Below are 17,211 nucleotides of genomic sequence, written 5' to 3'. Positions count from 1 at the left end.
ATTTCAGGATTAATTTAAGTCTGCCTGGCTTCTGCCTGCTCTCCCACTGTTCCTAGCTGCACAGAAAGAACCTTCTATCTCCTTTGCTTCAGTACGAGCAGTAGTGCAATTGTAGTAAGGTTCAAGAAAGCTCAACTAGCTGAAAGCTAATCACTCTTTCCCACTGGATTATGATTTGGCTCTAAGGCAATTTATTTAAATTAGGTGTGCTGTGGTTTCCCTTGTCTCCCTCCCCAGTCTGTCTCATACATGCATTTCTTTGATAACAGGTTAGGAAGGGCACTCAGTACGCAGATGAGAATCGCTGCGGCAGTGCAAAGGCATTACTACTGCAACGTAGCAACACCTTAGATGTCTTAAGAATTTTGAAGTTTAAAAATAAAGACTAATTTTTATAAAATTTGGTTCACCATTCAGCACTTGAGCCACAAGTTTATTTTGCCTGCCACCACAGTCGTTGGATGTGCGTGTCTACTGTTGTTCCTTCTGAACATCTTGTGCGTGCTGAATTCTTGTCATACAAAAAGCCCACCCATTCACATGCTTTCACGGAAACATGAGGGCTTCATGGTAAAGTTTTGCAATAAAGATGAACTAACCTAATGGTTCACTGTCACCAAAATAAGGAGGTCTTACTCCTTCTTTCACTACTTCCTCTCTGTTGTTGCTCTGCACTGGCTCAGGAACAACCAAAACCTGACTTGGTTGAGCTTACTACACTGGCAGAGAAATAACCCAAGAGAAAGAGTGAATGATTTTTGTCAGTTTATCTAAAGAGGTCGGATGAATACTACCACAAAGAAGTATAGTACACCTTTTTCAGTATAATGGTGCCTTCAACAGGTTTGGCTAACTCCAGAATGACAACAGGAACACTTGAGGCAAAGGGCAGGGCAAGAGAAGTGTTTTGTTTTTTTCCCCACATTCACCTTAAGGTTATTTAAGATTATTAGGTTTTAAAAATTCATTCCAGCATTAAATAAAATAGCATTATCACTTTTCATGGCTATCTTATCCTTTCACTTACACCACTGCTTGCCAACTAATCAACAAACTTGGTTTGTAAACAAAACTTGGTTTAATAAACAAAATATTTACTTACCTACAAAACCCTTTTCCCCAACTAGTTTAAGGGCAATTTTATCTGCCAAAATGGAAGAATTTCCATGGGCAATGTTAGCAAAAGGTCCAGCATGAACAAATACTGGTGTTCCCTGAATGATAAAAAATATATATTTTTCATTATGGATAGGTAAGAACACAAACTCGATAGACTTGCAAAATAATCAAGGTGATATACAAACCAAAAGCATGCAGAGCAAGAAAATGGAAACTTGGAAACTATTAAGCATATAATAAAAGTTGTTGTTCTCCCTTGCCCCACAAACACAGCAGTATTATTAAGAAAACAGGCTTTATAAACAAAAAAAAATCTATTTTCTTTCATAAATAATATTTTCTGTCATAACTTAAGTATTTCATTTATGTTTCACTACATAACTTTAGTGACATACTTAGTTTATGATAGAAAATGTATTCTAATTTCACTAACAATGAATACAAATCTCTCACAAATAACAACAACTAACACTTGTTCTTACTGCTTCCTACAGAAGCAATTACACATACAACATAGCATTCCTTTGCCACTGGCAAATAAGTTTTCAGACTTGTTCTAAGAAAATTGTTGTTTTTTTGTTTTTTAATTGAAAGTAGGAAGAGGGGAACATACATACATATTGGCAGAGGATGTTCTTCAGAGACTAGACAACTGAGTTAGAACCTAAAGACAATTCTGCCTCATACATGTCAGAGAAGAAATAGTGGAAAAGTAGCAGAAAAAAGTAAATAAACCAGAAATCGTGCCCTGTAACAAGAAGAACGGTATAGATTATTACTGTCACAACACACCTATGTCAGTGTTTAGTTTGTTTTTTTTTTTTGTCTGATAATGATTATATACTGCAAAATCTATAGGGTTTTATGCATTTACACAAAAATTTAACTTGAACTAGGTACACTTTCAACATCTTATAACATTTGGGTATTAATCTAACAGGAGGTACAGTGCAAAATACAAAATTATCTCAAGGGGCTTGTAACTTAATTAAATAAAATGCTACCCTGCTCTCTACCAACCTAAGCCTATCCTTCCTCAGATTTTACTTCTACATTAATACAATACTTACCCTCATCTCATTCAACTAAATAACACTGCAGTTTTCCAGTACTAGATAGAAATCCACAGGATTTATTCTCATGTTTTATCACTCAAGAAGTAACATTAAACATTAGGAATTCTTAATTTCTTGTGGCAAGCAATTGCAGTGCCATTCGCATTACAACCTAGCACATACATCCAGCAGAGGTAGCACATGGAAGCAGAAGCACAAGTGATGAAAGGGCAGCCCAGTTCATCCCTCAGCAGCTATATAGAGAGGGGCCAGAAGGGCCACAACATCTCTAGCACAATTGTTCTTCCACAGTTTCAATCACACAACATGGATGGGGAGAGATTTAGATTGTGAGATCCAACATCCAGAATACCAGTAACAAAGAGACCCCTTGCCACATAGTTGAAATCAAAACACACTTCTAAACTACTGACATGGAAATAAGTCATTTTACATAGTAATCCTGGAAGGAGAATAATCTAGGTACTTAAGAGAGTGAACTCCAGCAGAGCCCCAGGATCCTCCAGCACAGCCTGGAATAGAGACAACAGCATCTTCCCCAGCCAACTTCAGTCACTCTTTATCAGTCCAGCCACCTCACTTATTTTCTTTACATTCTTAATATGCCATGGCAGGAAACAAAAAATGGCACAAGTGTGCATTCTGCTGACTGTTCTCAGAACAGGAAATTTTATTATCCAAGTTTTAGTACAAGAAAATAAACTCTGATTGTCAATAAATATCTGAAGTTATCTGGCAGCTAGAAGGATGTTTATAAAACTTTCTACCATCCTTACTGTGAGTGGCATGTTCAATGTAACATGAGGAGACTATCGCAGAGCAGCCAGACTGCATCTACAAAGACTTGTCCCATACAGCAGCTGCTCTGTTACGCATGATATAAATAAAGGCTAAACATTATGGGATCAGCTCACAAAGGAACAAATCTGTCATGACAAATGTGGATAAACACTACAAAATCATTATGTGCAATTCAAACAAAGCAATCTGAGTTCTTCAATACTAGATACAAGTTCTGCTGAAGCCAACATTTATTGTAGGTGGAGTCTATAACACTGAGCTAACATTTCCCTTATTTTTCATTTGGAGGTTTTCCTGTCATTCTTGCTTATAAAACACAGTCAAACACTAATTCCTTGAGGTGGCATTTCTGCTGACAGAATAAAAGGGTCATGACAGAAGTCAACTGAGCAAGAAACATCTTCAAAAAGAGCAAATTAAAATACACTTATCAATTAATGTATAAAGACAAATAAACAAACACACACAAACACAACATTCACACCAGTTCCACACAGGACTCCTATTCAGTCACTTTTGAATTTTCAACTTCCAGAGCTCTTCTCCAGTGTACGCAAAAGCTTCAAAGCTAGTGGACATCTGCTGAGTAGGTCACTCTTCTCCCTCTTTCAGAGGTTCTTAGAAGCAATTTCTCACACCACCACACCTCAACAGCATACCAATACAAAAGCTCTTGATCAGATTATAGCTTTCTCAATAACAGCTACTTGCACCCACAGCCACTAATACTTACAGTATACAAAATTCACTGTCAATATCAGCTAGAAGTCATCCAGAAGCCTTCCTGCTGCCCCTCCTCAGGCAGCCTTTTTGCCATTCCTCAACATCAAAGTGGATCTGCCTTGCTGAAGTTTCATCCCTAACTTGCATAACAGGCTCACGGCATAGTCTAAGCTATGTTTGTGTTCTGTGTAATTACATTATTTTGTTTTTTTTCACCATTTCTGTGCTGCAGATACTGAATGTCCTTATCACTGTTTCACAGGATTTCTGATGTTACTGCCGTCACCTCCAGTGTTGGTGGTAAAGGTCTTTACACTTACAGTAAGAAGTTGCTTTCCCCTGAAGGAAGCAGGATTATGTTTCCCAGTTACTTGCAATTGTTACATGTTTGGAAACTTGAAATTCCTCTTCTTTTGGATGCTGCTTATTAGGATTATTTCAAATGTAGTTTGGGCTTCACATCTCCTCATTTTGATTTGTGAAAAAAAATGACTTGTAATTCACACATGTAAGAAAGAAATGTTCCTTACAACAAAAGGGATATTATTACATCTATCACGTCAGAGTACGTTAGGGTTGGCCTGGTTTAAAACCTCTCATTCTGGAAGATTCTAAACATCCCTTTTCTTTTTTGGAAAAATTAGTTAACAAATTAGCTACTCGAGCTGTTAACAAAAAATAATGAGAGCTGTTTAGTCACAAAATGGAACATGAAACAAGCTCAAAGCTCAAGAATAGCAACAATGAGCAGTAACAATAGACCATTGTACCTCTACACCCAAGCAACACCACAGTCCAAGAGGCATGTACCACCTAAAGTACAGCATTATCTTCAAAAAGATTTAGACAAGCTGGAGATTTTTGTTCTCAGATAGATGACTAATATTAGTCTGCAAGCCAGCAGTATTAAAAGGGTGAAAAAAAGTCCTCAAATGGAAGGAGTGTGAAGCAGTCTTCTGAGCTGGTGGTAGTTTTAAAAATAACTCTGTAAGAATAATTTTGGGGAAAAATATCCTTGGATACTGCAGTCAGGGCGCTCCTAACAAGCAATAGCACTTCATGAAAGCTGGCAAATGTTTCAGCATACCATAAGTCAAACCGGGAAAGAGTACCACATAAATGGCAGAAATTTTTAATTGCATTGAAATGTGAATATAAAGAAATACAGTGAGAAAAAAAAAAAAAAAAAAGAAAAAAAAAAAAAAAAAAAAAAAAGCATGCAAGTGCCAGAACAAAATGCCTATCAATTTAAATAAACTCTTCTTAACAATGGTAATTGTTTTTTAGAATGCTATAAAAAAAAACAGTATTTTCTAACAGGTATGTTAAGTGCAATTAGAGAAGCTACTCTGTCAGTGATGCTTAGCACACAATATGTTATCTTGGTGGTGATTTAATACATATTTCTGGCCATTGCATTTTGAATTCTATTTGACCTCCGGTTCGTTTTGGTGAATTTTTTTGTATTAACTTCTGACACGTGTATATGCTTCATGCAGACACGTGAAAGAACAGATGTTTTTTGCTGAAGAAACAAGTTAGGATGCCTATAGCAAAGCAACACATACTATGATCTAAATTCTGATACTCCCTGAGAATAGCAAGTTGTCACTATCCAAACACAAAAGCAAAAATGTAGTTATGACTTTGATATGTTGTAAAAAGAGATTTATCATCTAGGGACTGTGCTGATATTTTCCACACTCTACAACTCCTCACTGTACAAAGAACGGTGTGAGATATTCCAGCTATGTAATTTTGATAGTCAAAATTTCAATAAAATACATTAACTTCTCTCTAAATGCATTTGTTTCCAAATCTTCTCTATTATTTCCCCATATTTCTCTCTTCCTGACTCCACAAATGTCATTCATTGTTCAGCGTACTACTGAAAAAGCCAACACTAAACTACCAGTCACTAAGTCAAGCGGCACTAATTCTGCTTTCTTTGAGCTGCTGGAAGACAGCTCACTAGGATAAGCATAAATCATTCCTTTTACAGAGCAAAGGCTTTATTGAATCCCTGAAGGTGCTAAGGTTGGAAAGAGTGGCTGTTAGCCCTCTTTTGAAAACCTCTAAACAGACAGAAGGACTCTTCCACATTTCGAAATGGTGCAAAATATAACTCTGAATAGAATGGCCTAATGATAGGATGTGGGGACTATCATGGGAACATACATGTAAAGCAAACATAAAAAGGAAACTTTTATAGAAGAGGAAGATGGGAAACAGATGGAAGTCTATGACTCAGAAGTCCACCTTGCTTTCCAGTATGCTTAGAAGCACTTCAGCAATGTACTGCAGCTTGTTTGCAGTTCTAAGCAAAATTATGACTAAAGAAAGAGTCTCAAACAAAGGAATTTTTTTAAAAAAAGGACTCAAAAGGTATAAATGCAACTAGAGTTATCAGTTAACAAACATTTGCTAAAATGCCATTACAGAGTTGACCCTGGCTTGACCTTGAAAGTTAAGTGCGGTCACTGGAGGGAAGTACTGCAAGGACAGTGTGGAATTTGAAAGCTGGAGAAGGGCGGACACTGCAAGCCATACTCACCTCTAATGTTTGCATTAGTGTTGGCTTAATCGCATCTTTCATCAAAACTGCCAAGGCACCTGTTACTCCCTAAAAAAAAAAAAAAAGGTTCACATTTTAAGGAAATCAGTTTTAAAGTGCAATGTTTCTGAGCTATGCTTGAGAGTATAGTAAAAACAGGAAAACAAACAACTTACAGGAGAGTCCAAAGGAGAAAGCGTGCTCACAAATTATAATGGCTAAGTAGTATTAGTGTTTCCTAACATGTATATTTAGTAGTTACCTCAAGATTTCTAGCATATTGCATTACAGTGCCAGAAATAGTAGTGATTGTACTCTGGGTACAATCTGGGTAAAAGACAGAAGACTAATATTCTTCAGAAAAAGAATATTAAGTGATCAGCATGAAGATATTCACAGGAAACAGAAGATCAAGTGGAAGCAAAGGCCTCTGAGATTTGAGAAAACAACATGGCAATAACTTGATAAAATTGCTCAAAAAAACGACAGATGTATTTCTTTCAAGACAGAATCAATAGTGTGAATCAATAGCTAGCAACAACCAGAAAGGGTAACTTGTAAGACCTGTATGTGTAATAGACACAGGAAGAAAGCAGGCAGAGAATAGATAGCAAATGCATCCTAAGATCAAAAATTAGAGGTGCCTCATTGTGATGACAAGAGGACAAAGGGACCTGAAGGAATTACTGTGTTCTAGTTTTAAAAAACATCTTATTCTTCCCTAAAAATTTTGCTGGATATTAAGTATAAATTTCACATTGAATAATTTTAAAAGAGAAAATCATGACATCCTCATACAGCATTTACACTAAAACTCAATGTCCATTTTATTAAAAAATAAATAAATTGAATATGCACAGCACTATCAAACTACAAGCAGAGTGCTATCTAGAAACTAGAAAACATACATTCCTATTTATTCTTAAATTATTTACATTCTGATAAGAGAACTTGTTTTTGAAAGAACTCAATCATGGATAGAAAAAACAAAAAGTAGCAGTTTTACAAGGAGTAACTCAAAGGTTTGCCAGAGAACAAAAAATTATTTTAATACATTATTATATTGAAAAGAAACATTAAAGCCAAATAAACATAAAAGCCGCCATGAAGTATTTAAAATTAAGGTTGAAAACCATGAATCTGTTATCTGAGTAGCCTAACTGTATATATATAACTAATATATATAGCTAATAATATAACTAATATACTATATAACTATAATAATCTAACATAACTAATAAATATAATAATAACTAATAATATATACAACTAACTGAGGAGCCAAACTATAACCTTCAAAGAATAGCAACAAAAATAGTGTGTGTGCTAAAATTACACTGTGTTAAAATTCTCATGACAGATGAGAGACACTAAAGTACACCATCATTACATACATATAGCATTTCTACATGCATTAAGATTCCCCCTAATTATCACACCTGAACTCACACTTAACAAGAAAACAAAGGATTCTGTTTGACCTCAGATAAAAATGAATTAAAAGCAAAACAGTACAACTGACTTCTACTAAAGCACAGCAAGTGTTACTTTAGAGAAGAGTTAAGGGAAGGACCTTTTTCCCCCCATTTTGGAAACCCGTACTATCTGCAAACCCCAACAGATTCACAACAATGTAGTGAGAAACGGGTAGCAAAACAGTCTTGTCTTCCCTCTTCTGAATTGGAAAACAGCTGCTAGCATTGTTTCCTTTGATATCATCTAATTCAGTCTCAAAAATTTTTCTAAAGTAGGCATATTTTTAGGCTACTAAATCTTAAATCTGTTTAATATAACAGCTTCCTTTATAAAAAAATGATTTCATTCACTCCTAGAATTTGAAGAACTTAGAAAATAAAACAGCAAATTTCCAGTTCCACCTTTAACAGTTTAAAATGACACAGAACAAATTTCATTAAAACCTAGATCTTAATCCTTCTAATTTATGAAAACAAGTACATTCTCTTCACTATTTATTACAATCTGGAATTCGAATTCATGAAAAAAAAAACAGTTTTCAATACCTCTAATTAACAGATCTATAAAGCCTGTTGTTTTCCAGTTTTTTGGGTTTTTTTGTTTTGTTTTTCTTAAATCATTTCCAAGCCAGCTGATATAGCTTTCCTGAGGTCAGTGGCACAATTCTATTCCACCACCACAAAATGAAACAATGCTTATGCTGAGTTGCTAGCAACATAGCTCTGTAACATCTAGGTGAGTTCTTCATGTTCTGTCTCACAGAAAACAGAAGCGCATACATGCACTTGTCAGGAGGTTACAGGCAATAGAAATATCTGAAGAAGTTGTTTGATTTTACTCAGTTTCCTCCTCTATCTCAGTTTTTCCAATGTCATATAGCATAAGTTACTCATTTGCCATCTGCCCGTATGCTAAAAGAGAAACAGCTGGTGATACTTTCAGTGTGTGGATACTGAAGCAGTTTACAATCCTAACATGTAAAAAGCAATTGTAATTGTAAAAGCGAATCAAATTTCAGAGGAAAAAATGCCAACAGAAAATTTTACATCAGGTCTACCAACTGGTCAATGGCAAGGTTAACTACCTGAGCAGCTAGGGATCAGCCCTAATGCTCTTCTTAGGAAACCTGCTGGAGGCTTGACAAGTGTTAACTCATGCCAGCTGTAACACCTGACTAGAAGTTTCTGTCATCTGCTTCATGCTTGCCAAGACCACCAAGCTCAAGTCTCTTGTTCAGGACAAGAATGCAAACCACACTGACTGGAGAAAAGACTATGGGGGAGAAGATGATGATGATGACAAAGATAAAGAAAAAGCTAAAAGTAATGCTTCCCCCCCCTTCCTCTTCAAGTCAGTAATGACTCATATATTCTCTCCTTTGATTTCTGATAGTTTTTCACCAATCTGGTAAAACAGGGACGCAAAAAACAAACAAACAAACAAACAAACAAACAAAAAAAACTTTCTATGCATTTCCACTTTATCAAAAACTTTATTCATACTAGATGTGCATCTGGACACAGCTCATTGTATCATTGTATTCCTTGCTGAAAACAAAGAAAAGCAGATGAAAAGACTTGAGTTAGTGGACATCATATCTATCTGCCTTTGTAGTTTTAAATACATTTGTGTCAACAAAAAAATTACCCTACATTTTCAAATCTGTCTGCCATAACTGTCAAAAAATTCTTCATTCCCTTCTATCTCCAGTCCTCCAAGCAACTAGCAAACAATTGCCACAGCTCATTAGATCTGATTTGCAAAAATATTTGAGGAATCAGGTTCTCTTTTCTAATTCAGAGGAGGTAGGTAAAAATTTCCTTAAAGGAATTAGACACTTAAGACACTTACACACCAATTAAGTGTGTAAGGAGCCTAAGGATCATTATCTTTCTACTAACTCACTGTTAGGAGAAAGAAGTTGGACTCATTATTGAATGTAATATGGACACCCATCTCTCTTGGGTTCCCTACTGGAACCATTATAAAGTACTTGTGAAAATAATACCCCTTTCCATGGTACAAACATGCTCCCCAGGACAACACAAAGATCACAGAGCAAGAAGTAAATTAAAATTACATGACACAGGAAAAGCAAACTTAAATGAAAATCCACTCTTTCAAAATCACTTCCACAGGAACAGTCTCTGGAGTTTATCAAGAGTGGAAATGAAAGCCAGCAACAGATGAGAAGGAAGGCCACTGAAAGTAACTACTGAGAAATAAGGGTTACACAGACTGAAGGGCAAAGAAACATTGCATTTCTTTGTAAGAAAAATAACTAAGTATATATAACTTCCTTTTGTTTGAAACTATAGTCTCTAATAAAATGATAATATTTTTCTGCAGTATCAGTTCTGTAAAAAACTGAATCTTAAGCTGTAAACCAAGAAGGGCTGCAACTACTTGTGTCTAAAGTAAAGTATGTACACACTGTTTCTGTTGAACCAGTGAACAAAACATACTCAGCTGACAGATCATTTATAAAAATAAATATGAAGCTTTTTTTCTGTCTTGGAATTATTGAAATCTAACAGCATGGTACAGAAAGCAAACTGAGAAGTCTTACATGTCGCTATTCTTTTTTAAATATTTAATATTTTTCATAGCTGCTGAAATACTTATCTAGGGCATACATACCCATTTAATTTTACATGAAGATATGGCATGTGTCCATCAAAAGTCTTCTATACAGTATGAGCCAAAAAACAATTCAGTCTTCAAAATACTGCGCAATGAACACCACATTTTGGCAAAGACTTCTATACGTTTCATTACAGAGGCCAGATATTTAATCCATTACTCTTGTGGAAGAAGTCTTCTCAACTCATGAAATATTCAATTTATCTTTTTTCTATTATCCCTAGCCGGCTGCTGCATCTGTTTTACATCTACCAATGTGTATTTTAGGTTTGACCATTGTATTATTCTAAATATATTGAATATAACGTCAAAATTAAGAGCAATTGTATTTTTGTGAAGTATAGTGCGTGTACTTCTGGAAACAAATCACAGAGAAGGGTTTAGTGGTTTTGGTTCAAATAGATTTCAGTGAACTAAGGACTACTGTCAAGCATTTAAACTTATATAAATTCAACCTTGTCACATATATAAAAAGACAAACTCCAGAATTTATTTATTTTTATAGTTGTAGGTAGCATTGACCAGCCCCCATTAGTCATGTTCTGTGTGTACTTCTCATCATAAAGCTGATTCTAAAATTTGTTATAAGCAACCACAGTTCTTTGGGCTAAAATGTTCCATACCAAACCAGCTATGGTAAATTCAAGCTTTTAATCTTGATCGTGTCTTATGAAAACATAAGCCAAAATTATTGAACTGCTCTTGGAACAAGAGTACTGGAAAAGCAAGTTATCATTCAGTTGTCTCGAGTTCTTCCCTTTGTGAGTTGTAAAGGTTTGGGTTCTTTAGTCTTCGTTGTTTTTTTTGTTTGTTTGTTTGTTTGGCCTCTTCTCTGCCTCTGATTCTGAAGAAGAATGAAAATTCAGGAGGAGAATGGCTTCACTTTGAACCTCTTATCACATCCTAAAAATCTACTAAAGGTAATAAACTCCAAAAAACCAAAGCTACAGTTCACAGATATTCATTTGTGAATGCTCAGTTCTGCCTCGTCCTGTTGATAAAGCTTTGGCTGCAATACACAGTGTGCTTACAGCCTAGAATGTAGCAACAATATCTCCACTCTGCATCAGGCTTTTAGTCTGGACATCCATATTACAAGCAAAGATGTCTTCCCCTGGATCCTAAAAGAATGAGGAGGAGACAGAACCTGAGCAGTCCAAAGCATCAGGAATCAAAAGCTGAGCTTGCAGAAGGACAGTTACGTAAGGTAGCAAAAGCAGAGTGAGTATTGAGATTAAAGTCTAGAAATAGAATGCTTAGTTGCAAGCTACTCAAACAGACTGATCACCACTAGGAATAAAGCTGAAAAATAGTTGAAGCACCACTCTACTGAACTGAAACTTATCTTTCTCACGTGTATGACTTATGGCATCGTATGGTCTTCGTTTATACATCCCCTGCTATTGTTTCCAGAGGATTCAACTTTCTGCAGTACATTTTCACAGTTATTCATAAGCATGCTTCCGCTTACACAAAGTAACTAGTATTCAATTTGATAATTTGTCCTTTTAGGACATTTCTTAAAACCTAGTATTGTGACATCTTACTTCTTCACCAACATTAATAACTATAAGGAAGTGAACACGCAAAGATTAAACTCAGAAGTATTCCCTAACTTGGGGTGCCCACTCTATGACAACATAAAAATAATTTCTTCTGATCCCGTTCAAAGTCAGTTTTTCAACCTTCACATAGATTTGACTTGTTTAGATCCCAGGTATTGCACCACATGGAGGAACACAGAGCTCCTCCTGTACCACGAGATTCAGAGACAGCACCATACACAAACTGTGAAAAACAAAATAACAAAATTCAACTCTCTGAAAAGGCACTTTTCTGCCTTAACCATGAAACCACACTCCTACTCTTCCTATAGTTTTTATCCTCACCTCTACCACATTCTGCAAGAATGTAGGAGTTTCTCCACAATTACAATCTGCACTCAAATCATCCCTACACGTAATACGAAGAAAACTTGAAGAATGCAACAACATAGCTGCAGATGGTACTAATACATATTCTTGACACTGTGGCATTTTTTTTGCTGTTGTTGTTGTTTTTCTGTGTAGTTCTTCCTTTGTATAACATAGAACAATATAGAACAGTGCTTTAAAGAGGTATTGGAAACACATGTTCAGCACAAGTAACACTATCAAACAATTGAAGCACTAAGCATAGTAAGTTTGTTTAGAAAATGCCAGAGAAAACCAAATTACTAAGACACTTTATTGAGCATAAATTTCATTTTATGGACCTAATGGAAACATTTTCAAGTAATTTCTGCGTTGTTCATAATCTCAGACCTAGCATATTTTCACTGAATTATAGATGAAAAAAACTACACAAGAGCAACTGTTCTCTTACATCAAGCTGACTAACGCTAAGTAGATTAAAATAGGTTAAATATTTTGCACTATTAATACATTAAAGTACCTTTACAGTACACTAGCAACAATAATTCATTAAAGACATTGCATATCCATTATAAGGTTTCCCCACCCTCTGCCAGTTGAGTCCAAGTTATGCAATTGGAAAGGAAACACAAAGAAAAAAACTGCCATCAAAAACATTAAGTACAGCTCTTCATAAACGTTATTCCAAAATTTATAACTGATGAAAAGATGCCTTCAAATGGAAGTTTGCTGAATAAGTGGGAGTAGTTTTTGCCTTTAATTTTAAGGATGACCATTGTTAAAAATTTTCATACTCCTATCGTAATTTCAATCTCAAACTTATGAATGCTAGATAGTACGATTTCATTTATTTATTAAAATTGAAACTACCGTGGTTGTGAAGATATTCCTGGCTTGTGGATTTTCTGTCTTTGTTGACAAGGTGCCTTTTGCTCATTCTCCAGTACCTTAAGGGGGCCTACAGGAAAGCTGGGGAAGGACTTTTTATAAGGACGTGTAGACACAAGACAAGGGGAACAGGCTTCAAAAAGCTAGGAGGGGGTAGATTCAGACTAGATATTAGGAAGTGGTGAGACACTGGAACAGGTTGCCCAAAGAGGCTATGGATACCCCCTCCCTGGAAGCATTCATGGCCTGGCTGGATGTGGCTTTGAGCAATAACTTGGTTTAGAGGGAGGTATTGCAGGGGATTGGAACTGGATGTTCTTACAGGTCCCCTTCCAACCGAAACTATTCTATGATTCTAGTAAGTTTGTGCAGTAGTCCATTACAGTGAACTTACTCCTGGCATAAACTTGGATTGCAAGGTGTAACTCTAGACTTCACAAGAACCAGTCACAAAGAACCAGGTGCACATTTGCAACCACTGTCTTCTGACTTACATTCTGGCTATAAGGGCTAGGATTTGACATAAAGGAAGAACATATTAATCTCTTTCATAAGTGCAAGTAGAAAATCAGTGATGACTTAATGATATGAAGAGGTAACACTGTCCCAAGCATTATTAATAATTAAGAATAATATGCTTTCATTCTGATCTCATGTCATAAACATTCATGTCTTAACTATCACTGTAACACCTGAGCACTCTTCACAAACACAGTAGCAAAGATTACCAGCTCTCTCTCTCTGACTCACTCAGTACACCAAAACTGCTTGCCTTAAGAAACTGCAGAAGCCTATTCAAGTAGGCTGTGGAGAACAGGCACTTATGAACCAGATGTTACCTGAAGACTTGGAAGAATAAGTTCTACATCTTGTTCGCATTGCAAGCGAGTTTTGGCCCAGATGATCTTTCTTCAGTTTCTGAATGTGCTGTTCAAAGCATAAAGCTTGGCATGCACCTGCCTTTCTAATGCTTCGAGAGGCAAAACAAACAGATCACAGTTTATTCACAGGTACACAGCACTAAACATACCAAATCCTCTGCTGTTACAGGTTCTCCCTTCTTGTCATTAGCCACCACGATTCTCCCCAGTCTTTCCTTCATATCTTTCAGACTGGTGGTAAGTGCAAGGATGGCCATAATTTCACTTGCAACAGCAATATCAAACTGTGCCTATAAAACAGAAATGAGAATCATGAGTCAAATCAAAGTCAGGTCAAATACAGGAAATCATTGGGAAAAGATTTAGAAAAAAAAGAGTTAAGGTTGAAATTCAAACAAGTTCTACACTGTAACCCACAGGTTTTGAGATTACTCAAGCTAGACTAACTGCAAAACATTTTGCTTATATTTCTTCATTAATGCTCTCAGTTACACTTCATTTACTTGGGGACCAGTACTACGGAGTGCTTAGCCCATTGGCTCACACTGTCCCTAGCAGAAACACCCTGAAGGACCAAGAATTTCTTCTGCAAAATAAATAAATACATAAATAATAAAAATCACCAGATGTGTTTTTAGCTTTACTAGTATGAGTACAACATTGGTTTTTTGTTGGTTTTTTTTTTCCATCCCATAATGCTCTCCATATTTTTTTTGTTCTTTAATTCTGGTTTCAAAAACATTTTTGTTACATTTGATCACTCTTTTTCTACATAAATTCAAAATCTGCAAGACTGCCAAGTCTTGTGCTTGATCCATGATGATGGAAAGCATATCCCTCCTGTACTTCTAAAAATGAATAAATATATATTAGGGAAGAACAACAACAACAACAAAATGAAACAAAATAAGGACTATATGCTGCAACAATCCTATTACTTCTCTACACTACAACAAGTAGTGCAGTACCTCAGCAGTATTTTTATTTTAGAACTTGTAGAACACATTAGCAGTATTTGTAATGATTTACTATTAGTAAAGCCAAGGCTAAATGCTGCCAGAACGTAAACAGAAAAGCATATTCTTATAGCATTAATACATTAATATACAATACATTAATGAAATAGGGGTAAAAATGAGAACAATTTCTCCATATTTGCCTGTCTTTAGTTTCTGTCATGATGATTACAGCCCAGAGCAATCTTATTGAGGCTGACCTATATGTACTTGCATACTTAGTCAAAACTTGTGAGGACACAGGAGTACTTCCCTGGACTTGGCAAAACCAGGGAGATGCACACAATATGGAAAATAAGAATTCATGCTGTAGGCGAGATTTTCAGCACAGCAATTCCAAAGAAATACTAAAGCTGCAATATAAATTTTCTGTATTCCTTAGTAGCAGTTCTATATGGAAAAAAACAACTGCATGCACAATTAACAGGATTGAGATGGCCTGGAAGCTACTATCTTTTCTCAAGTTACAAAGAGAACCCCTGTAAGGTATTGCACAAATGTAAGACAGGAAATACATCTCAGAAATCTATGCTTAATCCATACAATAGATTATAATCTAACTCCATCAGGATGTGTATCAGGAGGCAAAAATTAAATTTTAATCATTGATGTTGCTGTGTAAACCTATAAGGCCAGAAAAAGAATCCCAGGTAGATGCTCAATGAGTGACAATATTTAATTGAAAAAAAGGCACAAAAGATTTTACTATCAGATGCTATTTTAACTCTTAATAACCTTTACACACCTACGAAGTGCTGACAGAAGCCTTAGCTGTAAAGCCAGTTCTCTATTGATGAAAGGATCCACCCACATGGATTCAATTGCAAGATCAAGGCCATCAGTCATGTAATACTCTTTAGAAATCACAGAACCCCTCTTCATTAAAATGCATACTTTTGTGCCTGCTGTGCTCTGCCATTTTACACAGGTGTCATTGATTTTAAGAGTGCTAGAACATCACTCCAAATGTTTATAAAATGCATCTGTTAACTATGAAGTCCTGTTTTATCTGGATCTTTGGCTAGTCCCTGAAATGAATTTTCTAACTGTTCTCTATTTCTCAAGTCAGTAAGACCATGTTAAAATATAAATGGCTTCATCAATCCAAAAGCATCAAAATTGAATGCATCGAAGTCATTTTAGCCAAGACAGTACAGAAGCAACTCGTCAACTAGTACTCTACTGTAAGACAACTCACATTTAATCGATCAGCATAATTGTGGAAGTAAAATGCTGCACGCTAAGGATGGCAGGCTGAAAGAAATCTAAACACATGAAACCATCTCAGGCGTTGAAGAAACATGTACCAAAGTATTGCCCCAGCCCATTAGCAGAGACAAGTCTCAGCTAATATTGAGTTTTCTGTAAGTGATAGACTGAAAAGTTTCTACCCTATGTGCTCAAAACCAAAGGAAATAAGCATTTCCCTTCAATTTCTCTCTCTGGGCTGACTGTCTTAAATGCTGAAATGAACAAAAACATTAGCACTAGTTTTCATTCTCTTTATTTAGGCACAAAGCTCAGTGAAGGTCTGCAATTACAAAGAAGGTGGTAAGAGTTCCAAAAAAAGAGAAAAACTTTATCTATGCCACAATAACTACTTCTTTTCACAGCAAACAGAGCTTCATGAATTTCATTATCCAGACTGTTAGATAACAACAATCATCATCAATTTTGCAGCAGCTTCACATCATTGCAATGACTCTGCTCCACCCGGCAGAGCTATTCTACATTGCATTGCTTCACAGCTGGATTTGCCCAAACCACACCATGAATACTAGTTCAGATAGTGTCAGTAAAATCTTTCAAGTTATCTTTAAGACTTCAAAAAACTTCCAGAAGCTCTTATATGGTAATATAGGTTAGCTTTCTACACCACTGAAAAGTACACCCATTATCATTTTCAGAACAACACCTTCAAGACAACATATTAAAATTAAGCACATGCTCAAAGGTCTTACATTTTTACATTCCAAAGCTGAGATGCATGACAGGAAAATGAAAACTTCAATAAAAAGTTAACGGTCACTTTCAGTAATTGGACCAACAACACATGATGCTCCCCCTCTTCTCCAAGGTTTTCTTAAACACCAAATTGAAATGTAATTTAAATTACATACA

The 17,211-nt window shown here is 35.9% G+C and overlaps 1 protein-coding gene across 1 annotated transcript in view; it reads right to left on the bottom strand.

The window, feature by feature from the left end:
• MTHFD1L (methylenetetrahydrofolate dehydrogenase (NADP+ dependent) 1 like) overlaps positions 1–17,211 on the bottom strand; it is a gene marked incomplete at its 5' end in the record, with an annotated part of 137,556 nt that overhangs the window by 78,850 nt on the left and 41,495 nt on the right. Inside the window, 3 exons of the mRNA XM_079550681.1 lie at positions 1,103–1,214; positions 6,274–6,342; positions 14,224–14,364. Of these exons, the coding sequence (XP_079406807.1) occupies positions 1,103–1,214; positions 6,274–6,342; positions 14,224–14,364 (322 nt within the window). The remainder of the gene's footprint in view (positions 1–1,102; positions 1,215–6,273; positions 6,343–14,223; positions 14,365–17,211) is intronic.

The sequence above is a fragment of the Tetrao urogallus genome, assembly GCF_951394365.1.
Source record: "Tetrao urogallus genome assembly, chromosome: 2".
NCBI lineage: Eukaryota > Metazoa > Chordata > Aves > Galliformes > Phasianidae > Tetrao > Tetrao urogallus.
The sequence above is the reverse complement of the archived record's forward strand: the minus strand, read 5'-3'. Positions and strand labels throughout refer to the sequence as shown.